This window comes from Polypterus senegalus, chromosome 3 (assembly GCF_016835505.1).
Source record: "Polypterus senegalus isolate Bchr_013 chromosome 3, ASM1683550v1, whole genome shotgun sequence".
Taxonomy (NCBI): Eukaryota; Metazoa; Chordata; class Cladistia; order Polypteriformes; family Polypteridae; genus Polypterus; species Polypterus senegalus.
Window position 1 is genome coordinate 64,765,964 of NC_053156.1, and position 20,237 is coordinate 64,786,200.

General features: G+C 43.2%; 1 protein-coding gene across 2 annotated transcripts in view; it reads left to right on the top strand.

The window, feature by feature from the left end:
- st6gal1 (ST6 beta-galactosamide alpha-2,6-sialyltranferase 1) overlaps positions 1–20,237 on the top strand; it is a 115,590-nt gene that overhangs the window by 42,986 nt on the left and 52,367 nt on the right. For both annotated transcript variants that reach the window (XM_039747378.1, XM_039747379.1), the window contains one exon: positions 18,639–19,280. In XM_039747378.1, the coding sequence (XP_039603312.1) occupies positions 18,639–19,280 (642 nt within the window). The remainder of the gene's footprint in view (positions 1–18,638; positions 19,281–20,237) is intronic.

Below are 20,237 nucleotides of genomic sequence, written 5' to 3' on the forward strand. Positions count from 1 at the left end.
GGCCATTTTATGAGGGAGGAGCCGGAAGTGGAGGAATGCTGGGAAGGAACCGTGAGGGATGCTAGGATCGATGACGTCAGGACAAGATGGCGGAGGAAGGGCAGAAGTAACGTACTGCGGGCAAAGCCGGCTTATGGCGGCGGAGCGTCTTTTTTTCTGCAAGAAAGCACAGGGAGAAAGTTAGTACCCCGCCATTCCCTGCTGGTGAATGTCTTCCCAGGTGTGTTAAAATCCATCCGCGGTCTCCTACTCGCGCGTGCGTGCATGCATGCATGATCCCCCCCCTTAGCCCAAGACCGTCAGGTCGGGCGGACCTAACCGAGAGGTGGTGGATACGAGAGAGGGCATCGGCATTGGCCTGAAGGGTGCCTCGACGATAAGTGACGGTGAACTTATACGGCTGTAAATCCAGAAACCACCTGGTGACCCGCGGATTCGACTCTTTATGTAGGGACATCCACTGAAGTGCAGCGTGATCAGTCACCAGCAGGTAATAACGGAGATGGGTCACCGCCCACTTTATGGCCAAGGCCTCCCTCTCAACTGCCGCGTACCGGGTCTCCTGGTCCATCAGTTTCCAGCTGAGGTACATCACGGGGTGTTCGGCACCGTCGACGCTTTGGCTCAACATGGCGCCTAGGCCTGTGTCCGAAGCGTCGATCTGGAGAATAAAAGGGAGCCCAAAATCGGGCGTCCTTTATACAGGTGTCGATGTAAGGGCCTTCTTTAGGTCACTGAATGCGTGTTCCGCCTTGTCATTCCACACCACGTATAAGGGAGCGCCCTTCTTTGTTAAATTGGTTAAGGGTGCGGCCCTTTCGGAGAGACGGGGCACGAACCGGCGGTAGTACCCCGCTAACCCCAAGAAAGCTTGCACCTGCCTCTTGGTATTCGGACGGGGCCATTCCAAGATGTCTTTAATTTTGAACACTGGGGTCTCACCTGTCCTCGTCCCACAAGGTAGCCTAAATACTTGGCCTCCTTCAAGCCAAAAAAACAATTTCGAGGATTTATGTGGAGGCCGGCTTTAGCTAGTGTCGTGAGGACAGCAGAGACCTGCAATAGATGTTCTTCCCAGGTGCTGGAATAGATGACGACGTCATCCAGGTAGGCGGCACTATAGGACTGGTGGGGTTTTTAGCACTCTATCCACCAGACGTTGAAAGGTTGCGGGGGCCCCGTGCAGCCCAAATGGGAGGACCTTGTATTGCCAGTGTCCACTAGGGGTTCTAAAGGCTGTTTTTTTTTTTTTTTGCGGATGCCGTTAAGGGAATTTGCCAATACCCTTTCGTCATATCAAGCGTAGTCAAGTATCGAGCCGTACCCAGCCGCTCAAGGAGGTCATCAGTGCGGGGCATCGGGTAGGCATCGAATTTGGAGACCTGGTTCAGACATCTAAAGTCATTACAGAATCTCCAGGAGCCGTCTGGCTTGGACACGAGGACGATAGGGCTGGACCAAGGGCTATGGCTCTCCTCAATAATGCCCATATCTAACATTCGTTGCACCTCTAATTCCACTTCAGCGCGTTTTGCGTCCAGGAGTCTATAGGGCCTCTCCCGGACGATTACGCCGGGGTCTGTGACTATGTCATGAGCAATCAGCGAGGTCCGGCCAGGCGACTCGCTCACTACTTCGGAGATGGCTCGGATCACATACGTTAACTCCTGCCATTGTTTGGGGTTTAGCTCATCACCGAGGTTAAGGGCAGTCGTGCACGAGAAAAGGGAGAGGGACCTAGGGGCGTCGGGAAGCTCCTCCCGATCTTTCCAGGGTTTCAACAGGTTTACATGGTAGATCCTCTCAGTTGGTCGACGATTGGGTTGTTTCACCAAATAGTCGACCAGTCCTTTTCACTCCTTAACCTCGTATGGCCCTTGCCAGTGAGCGAGCAACTTGGAGTGGGAGGTAGGAACGAACACCATAACTTGGTCCCCCGGGCGGAACTCCCGAAGGACGGAGTTGCGGTTGTAACATCGGGCCTGCGCTTCCTGCGCACGAGTCATGTGGTCCTTTAGGAGGGGTCTGATTTTTGTGAGCCTGTCACGCAGTTGCGCCACATACTCCAATATGTTAGAGGAGGGAAGGACCTTGGCTTCCCAGCCCTCTTTTAGTACATCCTCGGGGTTGTCGCCCATACAACAACTCAAACGGGGAGAAGCCCGTAGAGGCCTGAGGTACCTCCCGGTAGGCAAAAAGCACCAGCGGGAGGAGCTGATCCCAGTTCCTACCGTCCGCGCTGACTACTTTGCAGAGCATCTGCTTAAGTGTCTGGTTAAACCTCTCTACCAACCCGTCTGTCTGAGGGTGACAGACAGACGCTTTCAGGTGCTTTATTCTGAGTAATCTGGCCACTTCCCTGAACGTATCCGAGGTAAAGGGTGTACCCTGGTCCGTGAGGACTTCTTTGGGTATACCCACTCTGGAGAACAAATTAACTAATTCCCGTGCGATGCTTTTTGTGTTAGCGGAGTGCAGGGGAACCGCCTCTGGGTATCGGGTGGCGTAATCCACCATAACCAATATGTATTTATAGCCACGGCTTGAGGGCTCCAAGGGTCCTACTAAGTCGACCCCAATTCTGTCGAAGGGGATGTCGATCAGGGGTATAGGGACGAGAGGAGCACAGTCCCTCCTGGGAATCTGGCGGGTCTGACACTCCGGACAGGATTGACAGAAACGCCGGACCTCCTCGTTAATCCCAGGCCAGTAAAAACGGAGCTTGATCCTCTCCAAGGTCTTTTCGGCCCCGAGATGGGCGCCAAGGAGGTGAGCATGAGCTAATTCGCATACCTCCCGCTGGAAGGTACGCGGAATTAGCAGCAACTTCTGCACCTCGCCCTCGTGGGTTGCCACCCGATACAGCAGATCATTTTCAAGCACAAAGAAGGGTTTGCGTGGTGTGGAACTGTCGGCTTGTGAGCTATTAGGCAGAACTACCGCATTCCGGGCAAACCGCAGGGAATCATCATTCCACTGCTCCCTCTTAAATGAGGCCGGCGTGGACCGAAATTGGTGATCCAAGCTACCCAGTGGGTCCTGTGGCCTGGACCCCGGAAGAGTTCCCTGGCTAGTCCCTTCCCCGGCAGAATCTTCCAGGTCAGGGTCCGTCACCGTGGAAACGTCCCCCGAGGCACCAGCGCCACAAAGGCCTGCCCCAGAGCACGGCGTGGAGACCGTGGGAGGGGCGCCTTGCCCCCTCATGACCAGATCCAACGAGGCCCCGGGAGCGGTGTGTGTCTTACCGCAATTTTTCTCTGACCAGTCATGTCCCAAAATCACCGGATAGGGGGGTTCGGGCAACACAGCGACCATCAATTTAGTTAACTCCCCCTTCCAGGTGATATAACATTGTGCGGAATGATATGACTTGGTCCCTCCATGCACACAAGTGACTTGTAGGTGTTGTTTCAGCCACTGTCGCGGTAACACATAACGGCGAGCCACAATGGTTATGTTGCTGCCGGAATCAAACAAAGCCACCACCGCATGCCCATTCAATAACACCACTCCCATGTTCGGACTCGCCAAGGAATGCGACGGGGTACAGTACCTCTCCATAGATGCCCAGGTGCAGTCCATCGGCTCGGTCGTGATGTTCAGGGGACAGGCTGGCAGCAGATGGCCGGTCTCGCCGCACTTGTAACAGCGCTGAGAGGCCGGCTTTTCTCTAGGCCTTGACGGCGCTTCCGCAGCGTGTCGAGGGGGCTCGGGGTTGGCCGCCCGTCCCTGTCGGTTCCCACGAGCAGACTTTTCTGCCTCCCCGACTCGGAGAACCGCAAGCTGACGCTCCAAGACTTCCAGGAGACCCGGCATATCCTTATATGGATGTCACCGGACCTGCTGGGCGAGGGAACTGGGCATGGCGTTCACCATGCTCTCACAGGCCACCTGCTCCACGACTCTCTGGGCCTGGGGCCCTCTGGCCGTAGCCAGCGCCCCGTCTTGCCCCAGAACTCGAAAGCCTGGGCACGGGCAGGTTGTTCAGGGTTGAACTGCCAGTTCCGCCACTCTGCCGCCTGCTGGCCCGGCGTAATGCCGTAGCGGGCCAGGATCTCCGGTTTGAGGAGGTCGTAGTTCGCGGCCTCCTCCTCGGGAAGGTCATAATAGGCCCGCTGCGCGGGCCCCTTCAGGTAAGGCGCCAGAATGGACGCCACTCGACCGCTGCCACTCGTTCCGGGTGGTCGTCCGTTCAAAAATGCCGAAATACGACTCAACGTCGTCTGCGTCGGTCAAGAGGGGGAGGCGTCGGTCTGGGCGGGTCTGGCCTTGCTCGTTGGGCCTCTGCCAGCCTGGCCTTCGTAGCCTCCAACTCCCGGGTGGTAGCGGCTTGCGCTTGCTGCAGGGCTTGGAGTTGGGCATTCATCCCCTGCAGCACGGTATTCAGGTCCTGTCCCTCTGTCATCTCTGGGGATCTTCTTCTATCCTGTTGACTACGCCAATGTAATAATCTCAAGAGGAGACAGCACAAAGGTTTGGGGTTTTCCGGCCCCGTATATTGTAGACGATCCACAATAAATCAAAAGAAAAAGCAGGTCAAAATATAAACTAAACAGTTCATATGCGCAATGCCGAAACATGGCGTCGGTGGCCATTTTATGTGAGAGGAGCCGGAAGTGGAGGAATGCTGGGAAGGAATCGTGAGGGATGCTGGGATCGATGATGTCAGGACAAGATGGCGGAGGAAGGGCGGAAGTAACGTACTGCGGGCAAAGCCGGCTTATGGCGGCGGAGCGTCTTTTTCTGCAAGAAAGCACAGGGAGAAAGTTAGTACCCCGCCATTCCCTGCCGGCGATACACACATATATAGATATATATATATAAACTGCTCAAAAAAATTAAAGGAACACTTTGAAAACACATCAGATCTCAATGGGAAAAAGAAATCCTCCTGGATATCTATACTGATATAGACTGGGTAATGTGTTAGGAACGAAAGGATGCCACATCGTTTGATGGAAATGAAAATGATCAACCTACAGAGCCCTGAATTCAAAGACGCCCCAAAAATCAGAGTGAAAAAATTATGTGGCAGGCTAGTCCATTTTGCCAAAATTTAATTGCAGCAACTCAAAATTGTACGCAGCACTTTGTATGGCCCCTGTGTTCTTGTATACATGCCTGACAACATCGGTGCATGCTTCTAATGAGATGACAGATGGTGTTGTGGGGATCTCCTTCCAGATCTGGACCAGGGCATCACTGAGCTCCTGGACAGTCTGAGGTGCAACCTGGTGGCATTGGATGGACCAAAACATAATGTCCCAGAGGTGTTCTATTGGATTTAGGTCAGGAAAGTGTGGTGGCCAGTCAATGGTATCAATTCCTTCATCCTCCAGGAACTGCCTGCATACTCTCACCACATGAGGCCAGGAATTGTCGTGCACCAGGAGCCACTGTACCAGCATAGGGTCTGACAATGGGTCCAAGGATTTCATCCTGATACCCAATGGCAGCCAAGGTGCCTTTGTCAAGCCTGTAGCGGTCTGTGTGACCCTCCATGGATATGCCTCCCCAGACAATCATTAACCCACCACCAAACTGCTCATGCTGAATGATGTTACAGGCAGCATAATGTTCTCCATGGCTTCTCCAGACCCTTTCACTTCTGTCACGTGCTCAGGGTGAACCTGCTCTCATCTGTAAAAAGCACAGGGCACCAGTGGTGCATCTGCCAATTCTGGTATTCTATGGCGAATGCCAATCAAGCTGCATGCTGCTGGGCAGTGAGCTCAGGGCCCATTAGAGGACATGGGGCCCTTGGGTCACCCTCATGAAGTCTTTCTGGTTGTTTGGTCAGAGACATTCACACCAGTGGCCTGCTGGAGGTCATTTTGTAGGGCTCTGGCAGTGCTCATCCTGTTCCTCCTTGCCCAAAGGAGCAGATACTGGTCCTGCTGATGGGTTATGGACCTTCTATGGCCCTCTCTAGCTCTCCTAGAGTAACTGCTTGTCTCCTAGAATCTCCTCCATGCCCTTGAGACTGTGCAGGGAGACACAGCAAACCTTCTGGCAATGACACGTATTGATGTGCCATCCTGGAGAAGTTGGACTACCTGTGCAACCTCTACAGGGTCCAGGTATCACCTCATGCTACCAGTAGTGACACTGACTGTAGCCAAATGCAAAACTAGTGAAGAAACAGTCAGAAAAGATGAGGAGGGAAAAATGTCAGTGGCCTCCACCTGTTAAACCATTCCTGTTTTGGGGGTCATCTCATTGTTGCCCTCTAGTACATCTGTTGTTAATTTCATTAACACCACAGCAGCTGAAACGGATTAACAACCCCCTCTGCTACTTAACTGACCAGATTAATATCCCATAAGTTTCATTGACTTTATGCTATACTCTGATTAAAAAGTGTTCCTTTAATTCTTTTGAGCAGTATATATATATATGACAGCAACACTCATGACAATGAAAATGTCAATCAAGTTACGTTATTACTAAAATGTTTCCTTTTCTTTTTCATTACTTCTTTAACACACTACTTCTCCGCTGCGAAGTGCGGGTATTTTGCTATATATAAATATATTTATGAATGACCTCCAAAGAGCGCTGAGACTTTTGATCACGTAAACGTGTCTGCAAAAAGTGGCGTCTCCTGCCTTACAAAACTCGAGCAGCCGGCGCGCGCGCATTGCTGTGCCGGCCTTTGAGACGCTGACTGCGCTTCTGCCTTAAGTCAAAGTGAGCACTTTTAATTTTTTTCATCCACCCCCTGAGCTATAGCCCAGACAAGTGCAAACACGGGATCCCTTTTCTACACCGCGGCAAACTTCGGAAAGGGAAAAATAATAAAATGTAGTCTATAAGTTATTAAACAGTAAAACATTAATGTTTTAAGAAGTAAAGATACATTGAGCACTTCTGGAGTGGTTTCGGGTAAACTGCATTTTAAAAACGGTATAACACAACAGGTAAGTAGTACTAACACCAGCTAAAATGTATATGGATCATCTCTCGGTAGTAGATCCCTTTTGAAAGAGGCTACACGACAGCTGTGGTATAGAAATTACATTTTCTATGTGAACGTCCAAATTTCTGCCTGTGGTAATGTGCCTTACCGGCATTACCAGCAATTAAAGAAAATTAGTTTTGTGTCCTCTGCAGTGTTAAGAGAGAAAGGCTTTGGTTTGGGATAAAAGGAAAAAAGGTGTAAAGAAAGGAAACTTGCCTTTTTGTTTTATATAGTGTAGAGAGACGTCTTCACTGACGATATGAGCGCCTTTTGGGGACCGTCGCGGTGGGTCTTGTGTAGACTGGTGAGACGTCCCTGCCATTAACCGGCCGGGATGGCACTGTCGGTCCTCCACTCCTGTGCGTGTCTTCCGTGATCGTATACGTGCAAAAGAAAGTGCGAAGCGCCTTAATATTAGTTTGCCGCGGTCTAAAAATGGGATCCCGTGTTTGCAGTTGTCTGGGCTATAGCTCAGGGAAAGGAGGAAAAAACAAAAAGTGTTTACTTTCACTTAAGGCAGAAGCGCAGTCAGCGTCTCAAAGGCTGGCACAGCAACTTTTATAGTATTTTTGCAGTGCAGGAAACATCACTTTTTGCAGACACGTTCACGTGATCAAAAGTCTCTGTGAGGTCTTGCTTCTTCTCTGCATACTGCGTTCATAGTCAGTTCACGTGAGCCGCTTGGAGTACATGCATCGAAGCTTCTGAGCTGTGCCTGTGCTATCTCGTGTAATCTCGCAATGTCCACAGCTTTATTTAATGTTAGCTAAAACCCGGCACTTAAAAGTTTCTCTCGCAGTTTGTGTCAAACACCACCCTGACCATCTCATCTTCGTCTGAATATTTAGTGGCAGAGTGTTTCTATTGGATTGCTGCTGAGGGACGGCCTTATATGGGCAGGCACTCAATTACGTGGGAGGTGTGATGATGAGAGGTGCAAGACGCAACTCCGCCTCACACGGCGACCGAGCTGCCCGCTATGGCCGTATATAGTATATGAAAGTAGGTTCCAGTTATGACCGTTACGTGTAGAATTTCGAAATGAAACCTGCCTAACTTTTGTAAGTAAGCTGTAAGGAATGAGCCTGCCAAATTTCAGCCTTCCACCTACATGGGAAGTTGGAGAATTAGTGATGAGTGAGTCAATCAGTGAGTGAGTGAGTGAGTCAGTCAGTCAGTCAGCCAGTGAGGGCTTTGCCTTTTAATAGTATAGATTTAGTAGACCCTCAAAATGGTACTTACACTTTTCAACAATATCCCCATTTATGGTTACAATTTACTTACTCTTGTGGAGGGCAGCCTGAATGACATCCTGCTTACTACTCCCAAGTTGAATGGTTACCAAAACCTCTTTGAGGTTGTTTGAAATGTCAATCTCCATAGCCTCAAAATCCATCCACACATAAGCCTTTGTTTTGTATGTGGCCACAGTTTCTCCTAGCTTGGCCTTCTTGTTTCTCTCAGTTAAATCTGAAGATCCTCCCACTGACATAATGGTGAAGGCCTCATTCTTCAACTTAATTTTATTATGTGATTTCTAGCTTGAGCTGGAAGCTCCTCACTGGTTTTTTAAATTGGCACAAACTTGCAAGAATGTCCTTGAAACTCGAAAAGTTGCAAGTTATGTGATATGTTCAACATGATCTGAATGGCTTATGGGCTGTACATTAATTTTTTAACATTTTAAAAATTTCGGACACTTTCTGCTTGAATTTGTCAGTTATGAGAGGTCAAAGGAGCAGATACTGTGTTTCAATACTCATTGACCAATCACAAAATGAATCTTATACTTTTGGAAACATGGCTGTGAAACACATGATGATGCATGAGAAAAAGGATGTATTGTTTGAGTTGTGGTAAAAGAACAGTCTATATTTTTCAGAAAAATATCATGGATGTCCAGCAGCTACAAATGCTTAGTAGCATTGCTTGTTTTTACTTTTAACAGAAAAGATTTTTATTAAACATTCTTCCTTAAATGTTCTTGGCACTGCCAGGAGAAATGCTGGTAATGTTTTTGTTCTCAGGCATTTTCTTGCATTGGTGAGGGCCAAAGCTTCTAGTTAAACCGTGGTTTGGTTTATTATGCCCGAACATTATTTTATTATCTTAAAATTAGACAAAGGGTTACCACAAACTATCATTTTAGACTCAACCAGCACTGGACCTTGAGGACCCTGCATCACCATAGTTGCTGATCTGCTCAACCTTGGGACTTTTTAATTCTGGGCTTCCATAACTTTTCACCCTCCATATTTTTGCACTCATTGACAGCAGCCACAGAGCATAATGACTTTAGCACAGAGAGCATTTCATCTAACCTTTGGGTTCGTCTCTGTCAGCATTTATCATGGGTTCTAATGGCAGAAACTAAATGTGGATTTGTATACTGATAGTCTGTTTAATACAAGCAGTGTAAAAACGTGTTTGTGTTGCGATTGATTTATATTGATGTTGGGGTTATTTTGTTGCCAATGTAGCTTTTTGGTGACACTATAACTACAATGATCCTCCATAGTGCAACTCCCAGCACTGAATCTGCTAACACCCCCTGCTGGATGCATTAGCATAATGTTTATTTTTTTATTTTATTTTATTTTAAATATCTCATAAAATTTCTATAAGAAGAAAACACCACTTCCTCACTGTGTCAGGTTAAATGGGTACTTTAAAGTCCCTTCCAATATTCATAGCACACAGTTGTGCAAAATTGTTCAGCAAACCTCCAATTGTTTATGAGCCTGTAAGGTTACATATTGCAGGGTGTCTCAAACCATGGGTCAAGGCTTTGGTTGTGTTGCAGCTTGCTGTTGTATTTATTGGTAATGGGCCATGGATGGTTTCCGAAGTGGATCACAGTGGGTTGCTTAAGCAATCAACATTGCTCTGAAGATCAATGATGTTCTCCAAGTGGAAAACTCTGCCGATCAGCGACAATTCCCTGAGAGGGATCTACCCCTGCACTGATGATTGTCTTGGAAATCAACATGAAATAGGTCTCAAAGACACTAAAAGGGCAAGGATGGGTCATGGCAAAAAAGTTTAAGAAATCCTGGTATAGTGTATATCTGCTTCAGATCAGATATCAATAAAAATGAGTCATCAAGTGTGACAGGACACCCAACCTCCTGATACTGTAACGTGAGAAAATCATACAGTGCACATCTGCCCTTAGGCAGTATGATTGTTCAAATAACTGAGAAACCAAAAATTTACAGAGAAAGCAAAGATGTGCTGTTCAGTGTATTATCTGAAAGCTATTTTTTCCATAACTCTGCATTTGATTAATGTAAAAATTTCAGGTAACCATCAACACATCTCTAATAGGTTAGATGAATATGACAGTACTCTGCCATAATAACAATCTAGCTGTGTAATAATAAATATTATATCGATCTCTGTGGTCTTTATACAAAGATTCTCTCTCTGTATATTTTAATTTCCTTTGCCACAAGTGCTTTTTTATTTTAAGTCAGTACTTAGGCTTTAAATGAACTCCAGTAACCCTCTTAACTTGGTGAATGCCTGCCAGCTGTGCTTTTCAACAGAGAGCACTGTTCTACCCACGTGCAGAAATCCAATGCCTCCCATGTGAAAAGCTAGCTGTAAATACAGATACATACTCTACAGCTTCAGGCTAGACATCATATACCGTGTGGTTTGGAAAATGGCTTCATAAGACTACATCATAATTAAAAAAAAGAATTAGATGTGGGTTTGTGATTGTGTATTTTGAGTACTGGCTGCAGGGATGGTCTGGCCATTGGCGTTACTGGTCAATATCCAGTGGACCATGCTGTCAGGGCACAAACTGAAACAGTAAAGAAACATGTGAGGGACATAGGAAAAGAGAGAGAGAGTTGATGCAGATGGCTCACAAATTTTCCACTTCTCCTGCTGTATTATCTTGCTAATTCTTGCATGTAGTGAAAAGGGTGTTAGGATAGTAGGTGTTTTCCAATGGTGATAGGCCAGTCTGTTCAAAAGTTCAAGGGAAAGTTTTGATCTCAGTAAATCCCTGACTAGCTGTGCTGGTTATTCTCTACAACTCTCCTGAACTCCATCCCTCTCAACAGCTGAGAACTGTTACATACCATGCCATTAAGCAACACTTTGAATGTGATAGTTAAGGTAAAATTTCATCTAAACACACTATGTGACTCCACTACTGTATATCTTTTGGACAACCTAAGTATTTCACTGACAAAACTGATTAATGCAATCTTCATACCCACTTTTCATGGTTTGCACATTCATCCAGTAGTGGTCCTTGCTATGCAAAAGCCACACTTGCTCTAACTAGGTCAATTATCGAGTAAAGTCTAGTGGGCTTTATTGTCATACCATCTATATACAAACCTTGGTACATTATACAGTGGTAGGAAATTGCATTTTCCCAGGGCCACATTACAATATTTAGACAATAAATATGACAATATAACAATACAGAGGGGTCAGCAGTTTTACACATGGAATAACATCTGTACAGACCAACGTCATATAGACAAATCTTAATCAGTAATGATAGGAGAAGTACAATGGATAAGGAATGCAGAACAGAAGAGTAATTAGATAAACTTATGATAAGGGAGGATACTTAGGGGATAACATTATGCCCAAGAATTGACTGCCTATGAAAAGAAAGTGTTGTTCAGTCTGGCAGTGTTGGTTTATAGCCTCTGATACTTTCTGCCAGATGGAGTCTGGAAAAATATATTATTGGAATGGTGTAAGAGATCCCCTAAAATTCTGTAGTGAAGTTTCGATGATGGCAGTGTGCACTATTCGTTTAATGGACTTACGATCAAATGCACTTCAGTTCCCATACCAGGCTGTGATACAGATGGTCAGGGCACTTTCATTGATGCTCCTATAGAATGTGATGAGAAGATGTTGTTGAAGGCTTACTCTCTTCAGCCATTACAGAAAATGGAGTTGCTGATGTGGTTTATTGGTCAAAGAAGTCCCAAAATCTAATTAAAAAAGGAAAGAACTGAAGCACGTCAGTTTCAGCATTCCCATCAGGTTTTGATGGGATAATGATATTGAATGCTGGACTAAAATCAATAAACAGTATTCTGACATACTGTAGGTTAATGTGACCACTTCACCTAACAGACTTTGTTTTTGGGAAACAGGAGGGAACCTGGAGTATCTGGAGCGAGGGTATAAACAAAAAACACACCTTCATGATAAAGCAGAGAATGTGCAACCTCCTCACTAGGAGTAATATGCATATTCAAACCCAGTTGTCTGAGCTGTTAGGCAGAAGTGCTAGACACTGTCCTACAATTCCTCCACAGCTATATCCACTACTTTATAATTTTAAATCATATTTTTTTCCCAGTAATAAGTTTCAAAGGGCTCAGCTGTCGTCATGCAACTTAGAACAGTTTATTTTCATTGCAGAATTGTACGGTTCCCAGTATAAATTACTTGTTTAATTAACAACAAACTTGTTATTACTATCTAACAATTCTGAATTCAGAAACATGGCTGTGTAAATTTACTTCCATTTCATTTGTTTTATTTTTAAGTAAAGAAAAAGTGTGAAAGTCTTCTTTTTTGCAGAACTGTAATGTCTTCTCAATTGATGTAACTACCTTGCATTAATTACACTATAACAGCCATTCTTGCAAAAAGCACACACATTTTGGAACAATGCAGTTTCTTCTTGGGATCAGTAGAATATCTGTGTAATAGATGTGTCTATTCTTATCTGACTCAATGTGTCACTTCATGTTAACTACAGAATCTGGAATTTGATCAGTATTTCAGGATGTAAATGCCTACAAGATTTTTTTAAAATAATGTTTAGAAAATCCCCATATTAGTGATGGCTGTTGTTTTGTCAGTTTCTATTTTTGCTAAAAAGACTGGGCTTTTCAAACCCACAGAGTGAGCTCATTCATCTGTACTTTTGGATTGTTTAATCGTATGTATTTCAATACTGAGTGGCTTGGGCCTGTAGCCAATTCTGGAAGCACTGAGAATGACGTCAGGCACTGGGCCAGAAGAAAGTGCTATCTTATCAATCACTTGTCCACCCCCACTAGCACAGCAGACCAATTTAGAGCCGTCATGCCTCACCTGCACTTTTGAGAAAACTGAAATTTGCTGACACCTTTATCCAAAGTGACTTATATACAGCTGGTTACATTTCTTTTGGCAAGTCAAGTGAAGCATCAGTAGCAGGATTTGAAACCACAACCTCAGGGTTTGAAATTCTTTAACTACTACACCACACTGCCTTTTTATAAATGGGGTTGTTTCTGCTTGTTTTGCTGCCTGTTTTATTGGAGGCTGACATTTGAAAATGTTAAGTTGCTGAAGTGGGAAAAAAAAACAAAACCAGTGTTATCATGGCATTGGAAGAACAATATCATAATTATTTCTACCAAATTGTAAGTAACAACAATCAAGTCAAGACTCTGTTGTTTATAAATATTTAGTAAACCACAATTTTAAATATCAAAGAAGTTGGCTGCAAGATGTTAAAACTTTCGGGCATTGTTTTTAAGTATCACTTCATCTTTCATATAAAACATGTTCATGTAATATGTGATTACACCAATATATTAAACGTATGACCATAACTGGCCTGCCACCACCATTCTTAGGTGTTAACATCAAGCCTTTTTGCGTACTATTGTGATTTTTCTACCTTACAGTGTTATTATGAAGTTCCTTTTATATTAGTTACTCAGGTTATGTCCTGCCTTAAACTGCTACCTTATGCAAGGATATAGCCATCAAATACTCTGGCTCCAGCATTTCTGAGTAGGATGAAACAGTTTTGGATAATAAAGTAATGGGTAGCTTGATAAATATGTTGTGAGGGGAAAAAAAGCTTTCAGTTATAAGTGTGCCATTAAAGTTTCAGCTGGGAAGTTCTGTTCAGAATGAGGGTCAGTTGGCACAGACCCGAAAAACAATATTCAAACCAAGCTTTTCCCAGCTTCCAACAGGTATTACTTTCCCAAGGAAACGTTACTGAACTTGCATCACTGTTTTTGCGTCTACATAACTGCCATGATTGCTTAAGGCTACTGTTTACTTAAATGCTCTATATTGTATTTAATAAAGTTTTGTGGTCTTCTGGTTTCTTTGTATAATTATGTTGTTCATTTTTAATTTTGTCTTCAGGTTTGATTATCTTCCTCAGATGTACTACTTAAAATATGGCCTTTTATAGTCCCATTTACAATCTGTGTTTGATAATAAAACTTTTATGCAGAGGGCTCAGCTGATAAGGTCAGGAACTTGAATCTCACTATTTCCTTACTTGTCTGTGCTGTCCTATGCGTACTATTATTCACAAATTATTTTACCCATAGCAAAATTCAAGTGTTTCATAACACCCTGAGAATTTTACATTAGGCATCATATGTATTTTTTTTAATTTGCACTGCCAATTACCTGTTTAAAGCAAACTGAGCATTTCCTCCTTCATTTTAATAACTCATTTATTCCTTGGAACACACACGATATTTAAGGGACTTAAACATAATGATATGTTTGGCCCATATGAACTTATCTCTGAGATATAAAACAAGTCACTTCCACACTGTGTCGGTCAGTCACACACACACACACATGCGGGCATCTATTTAAATGACGTGTTCATGAGACATGTCAAGTTAATGCTCTTATTTGAGTAGTCTGCCTAAAACCTGTCTCCATAGTAAAGTCTTCCTGATGCTGATGTACTTTCTCATACACTAGCAGTCTCTAATACCAATTTGCATCTTAAATGGGCACAATAGGAGGCAGCATTATACAGTTTGATGACTGTGGGCAAAAACTAGCCCTAGAAGCACAATGGGCTGCTGAGAAGAATAGGTAGCATTTGCCATCGTAACTTAAGTTTACATAGTACAACCACCCAAAGCCAAACACATATAAACAGCACAAACATCCTATTTAAATGCTATCTTCCCAAGTCTTGTCTAACATCTCCATTGTGTAGAGAATCTGTTGACTCTTTCAACCACACACAGAGTACACATGTACACGCCCACACAAATGCTCCTGTTCAAACACCTTTTTTTCTGAACAGTTCTTTTCTATAAAACAGCCTTGGGTCAAAGCTCTGTCTATAGCCCCTCTATCAATGCCTTAGCATTTAAAAACAGGTTATCATTTGCAGAGCTTCTTTATTTTTGGAGCTATTATTTTTCATAGATAATGTGGTTCCCTTGTCTTATAAAAATGAATTACTAGGTATATATACTTTTATTTATCTCAATAAATTGCTTTATTCTTTATTTACCAAATACAGAGAAAAAGAATAATCTTAAGTATATTAATGCTTGTGTAACTATCCATCCATCCATTATCCAACCCGCTATATCCTAACTACAGGGTCACGGGGGTCTGCTGGAGCCAATCCCAGGGCGCAAGGCAGGAAACAAACCTTGGGCAGGGCGCCAGCCCACTGCAAGGCACACACACACACACACACACACACACCCCAAGCACACACTAGGGACAATTTAGAATCGCCAATCCACCTAACCTGCATGTCTTTGGACTGTGGGAGGAAACCGGAGCACCCGGGAGAACATGCAAACTCCATGCAGGGAGGACCCGGGAAGCAAACTCAGGTCTTCTTACTGCGAGGCAGCAGCGCTACCTCTGCACCACCATGCTTCTCTATTTAATCCATTATTTACTAATTACTAGGTCTGAAGCAAAAGTAGCTGCAGCCTTTTACCATTCAGTGTTATTTTCTCAGGTGTCTGCCATGCTTCTTTTTAATTGTCATTATTAGGATACAACGAAAGAAGCTACAAACTATACAGAGATGGGAGTAGACTCACACCTGGTGGCATGGATTGTGGACTTACAGACAGACCTCAATATGTGCGTCTTGGGATCTGCAGGTCTGACATTGTGCTTAGCAATACAGGGGCGCCGCAGGGGACTGTACTTTCTCCGGTCCTGTTCAATCTATATACATCAGACTTCCAATATGACTCGGAGTCCTGCCACGTGCAAAAGTTCGCTGATGACACTGCTATTGTGGGCTGCATCAGGAGTGGGCAGGAGGAGGAGTACAGAAAGCTAATCAAAGACTTTGTTAAATGGTGCGACTCAAACCACTTACATCTTAACACCAGCAAAGCCAAGGAGCTGTTGGTGGATTTTAGGAGGCCCAGGCCCCTCATGGACCCTGTGATCATCAGAGGTGACTGTGTGCAGAGGGTGCAGACTTTTAAATATCTGGGAGTGCAGCTGGATGACAAATTGGACTGAACTGCCAATACTGATGCTCTGTGTAAGAAAGGTCAGAGCAGACTATACTTTCTGAGAAGGTTGGCATCCTTCAACATCTGCAGTAAGATGCTGCAGATGTTCTACCAGACGGTTGTGGTGAACGCCCTCTTCTACGCGGTGGTGTGCTGGGGAGGCAGCATAAAGAAGAAGGATGTCTCACGCCTGGACAAACTTGTTAAGAAGGCAGGCTCTATTGTAGGAATAAAGTTGGACAGTTTAACATCTGTGGCAGAGCGACGGGCATTAAGCAAACTCCTGTCAATCATGAATAATCCACTGCATCCACTGAACAGTGTCATCTCCAGGCAGAGGAGTAGCTTCAGTGAAGCTTCAGCTTCAGACTTTTGTCACTGTCCTGCTCCACTGACAGACTGAGGAGATCATTCCTTCCCCACACTATGCGACTCTTCAATTCCACACGGAGGAGTAAATGCTAACATTACTCAGTTATTGTCTGCTTTTTTTATTTTTATTTTTTTCATTTTTATTACTATTTAATTTAATATTGTTTCTTTGTATCAGTATACTGCTGCTGGATTATGTGAATTTCCCCTTGGGATTAATAAAGTATCTATCTATCTATCTATCTATCTATCTATCTATCTATCTATCTATCTATCTATCTACAGAAAAAGGTCAAAATAAAAAAAAAATAATGAGTTAAGCATTTAAAGATACTGAAAAAATAGAAATACTTTAAAATATTTTAAAAATGTAAAAATCATGCTATCGTGCTTTTCTGAATGTTAAATAAGAAAAAGTAAAAAGATCAGCTAATTAAATGAAATCAATTATTATCACTAATTGTGAATCTGGTTGGAACAAAAGCCTGTAGCCACAGAGTGTCCCCAGGACTGAGTTTGAGATCCCCTGCCAAGCTCTTTATCTGTTGTTTCAGTTTTTTCACCATTTATTTTTTTTAAATGCACCTCAGATTTTCAACTATCCGTTTAAAATCAGCACACCTGATAAACTACCCTTTTTATAACAAACCAACATTTATTTTTTACACTTACTACGCATTGGAGCACAAGTAAAGCAAAAAACGCCCATACATTGGGCTTTATAAACTTCTACTAAAATAGGCTTTGACTATTTACAATATGCTGAATCAAAAGAGTGGTTTTAGAAAAAATGGACACATGGAGATGGAGGTTGATGAAGCTAAGGCAGGTGTTTGTAAATTTTGTTTGTCAAGTCGGCTTAAATAGAAATTTAGGCTTGAAAGGCTTTATTTGCATTTTCACCAAAACCAACCTACAGTGTTAAAACTAAGAACACTCTGAGCTCTGCTCAAGTATTTCACATAGATTTGTGAGTGTAGTATAATGCAAAAGCAGAAAATGAAGAGGTACATTAATTCCAACATCAGATGGTATATTCCTCACCACAATTGCTTCTTTCATTAATCAAACATTTTACTGAAGACAAAACACTGTTATAATACGAAAGGCTAATTTTCTTGCTTAACCCACTTAATTCAGTGAGTGGGCTCATAGGCAGCTAGAGCCAATTCCAGCAATATTGGACAAAACACAGCAACCAGTCCTGGAATGGGTGCATACCACTATATTACATGGCCCACTCACACACTCATCCATGCTAAACCAGTTTAGGCCTATTAATGTACCTAACCTGAACCTCTTTGTAAGTACCTGAAAGACAACTAATGGACAAAGAGAGACTATGCATGCTCTTTACAGGCAGTGATTGAGTGTGGGATTTCATTTTTTTTATAACACATTTAATTTTTGGAATAATATTATATGAGCAATAATGCAATTTTTTAATGTATAATTTACTATAAAGTAGTGAATGTGTAAAACCTAAAGGCCAATTTGGAGCTTTGAATTGTTTGCATATAGTTCCTACAAAATATGCACATGGTTTTCTACAAACATAGATCTAGATCAACATCCTCTGGAGAAATTTTTAAAGCTATTCAATGTATATTAAAATGAAATTCTGTACTCATTATATGCATCTAGAGAATCGCATCAGTGGATTCAAGTGTTAATTTAGAGATCTTGTTTGTGTGATATGTGTACAACATCAAAACCAATAATGTGAATTATTTTTTTGTGTTTGCTGTTTTTCCTAAAATAAGTCTTATGAAACCAGTTATTTTCATATTATAAACCATGTGCTCACTGGCCTAAAAGTGTTGCTTGTAGTTCAGTTACCTTCACTTTAGAATACACACTTCCTGTGAGAGACGTACCTGGAAAAATTCCTTCATGTTGTTTCATTGTTGTTCTTTGATACATACTGGTGGACAGCTGTTGCAGACAGAATATTACTGTCAATGCCCTGTTTTTGAGAAATATTTGCTCTACAATAAGGTTTAAAAACATGGAGTTAGTGCTTATTAATTAAACTTGTGTTTTTTTTTTTTTAGGTTTCCAACAGGGGTACCAACTCAATGCCAATACTGATGTTAGATCGCAGGAGCTTTTTGTGGTGTTTGCGGCGGCGGGTCAGAAGAGGATGCATGTGCATGAGTCTGCTTTGCTTCAGTCTGGGTTTTCTCTATGTCATTTGTGCTGAAAATGGGCCTTCTGCTACAGCAGTACTGTTCAGAACTCATGGGCGCAGTAAAGCCCTCAATTCTGCTTCCAGCTCACTTGAACACAATGGAGTGGAAAAGATCATTCGCATGGCTCAAGTAGGACATACAAGAAAACCACCCCTGGCAGTGTCTGCAACACAGCTCTTGCCTCCCTTCAACAACAGCCAAAAAAACAACACAAAAAACACTGTCATGCATGACAAAGCTGTTGAGAATAGATCAGATTATCATGGAAAAGCCAAGGGCAGTACTATAAGCTCTTCTTTTCCACCTCCAGGATCATTTATGAAGTTGCCCCACTTTCTTACACGCTTGTGGGACTTTTTTTGGAGTTGGAACAGTGATAAGAAGCAGCAGAAGTCTGTAGTTGGATCATTTGGGTCTCGTTTCAGTTCATGGAAGGTTTGGAATGAAGACACATCAGCCAGCATGCTTAACAAGAGACTGAAGAAAGTGTTTCAGAACTACCAGGTATGTATGGAATACCCTTTATTGATGATGATCATGAATGCTAGACTGCAATGACAAAATGTGCCCTTCTCACTTGTTTGTCTCCTATGCCAAGTATATGTTTACAGAGAGAAACAGGAGGGAGTGGTGGCTAAGACAGGACAAACCAACATTTCTTATCTGATTTGTATCCCTGATATACAGTTATCTATATATATATAATATGCTACTGTGGCTGTTCGTTTGTGTGTCCAGGATTTTAAATCACCTGTAGCTCTCCAACCATTTGAACTATTGACCTGAAATTTGCTACACATATACTAGGTGACGTCCACTATCCGCCTTCGGGGTCATGTTTGACCTCCAAGGTTATTTCACTTTTTATATTTATTTTATTTTATTTTATTGTAGAATAAACTCTCGGCAGCGGCCAGCACTACACGGCTGCTGTTCTAATCCCTACCACCTTTCGCCATCACTTCCACTACCTCTTCATATTTTAAATCATTCTAAAATGAAAGAAAACGTACTAAGTAATTGCAACACAAACACCAACTTAATCAGTTTTAATGTGAAAAGATACCGACAAAAGAAGAGAAGAAGTGGCCTCTAGAGTGGCGAAAACAAGAGCTACTCAGGAAACTTTTGAGCAAATGAATGCTAAACATACAGAGAAAGAGTATGAAAACTATGAAGCTCAAGTCAAGTGTATTCACTGTACGTTATCGTGCAGTGCGCCGTTACTGGTTTAAGGAATAATCATTAACTCTCCTTAGGTGAGCCTCCATCAACACTTTAAAATATTATCTAATTACAGAGATGTTAAGATAAAAATAAAAAGTAAGAATCTTAAAGAGCACAGATGGGTTTAAAAGATACTATATGATGTAAAATAAAGAGGGAATGGAGAACAAGAAAGTAAAAATTAACACATACCTGTCACTTTAAGTACAAATGCTTCCATTGGCCAGTAGGTGC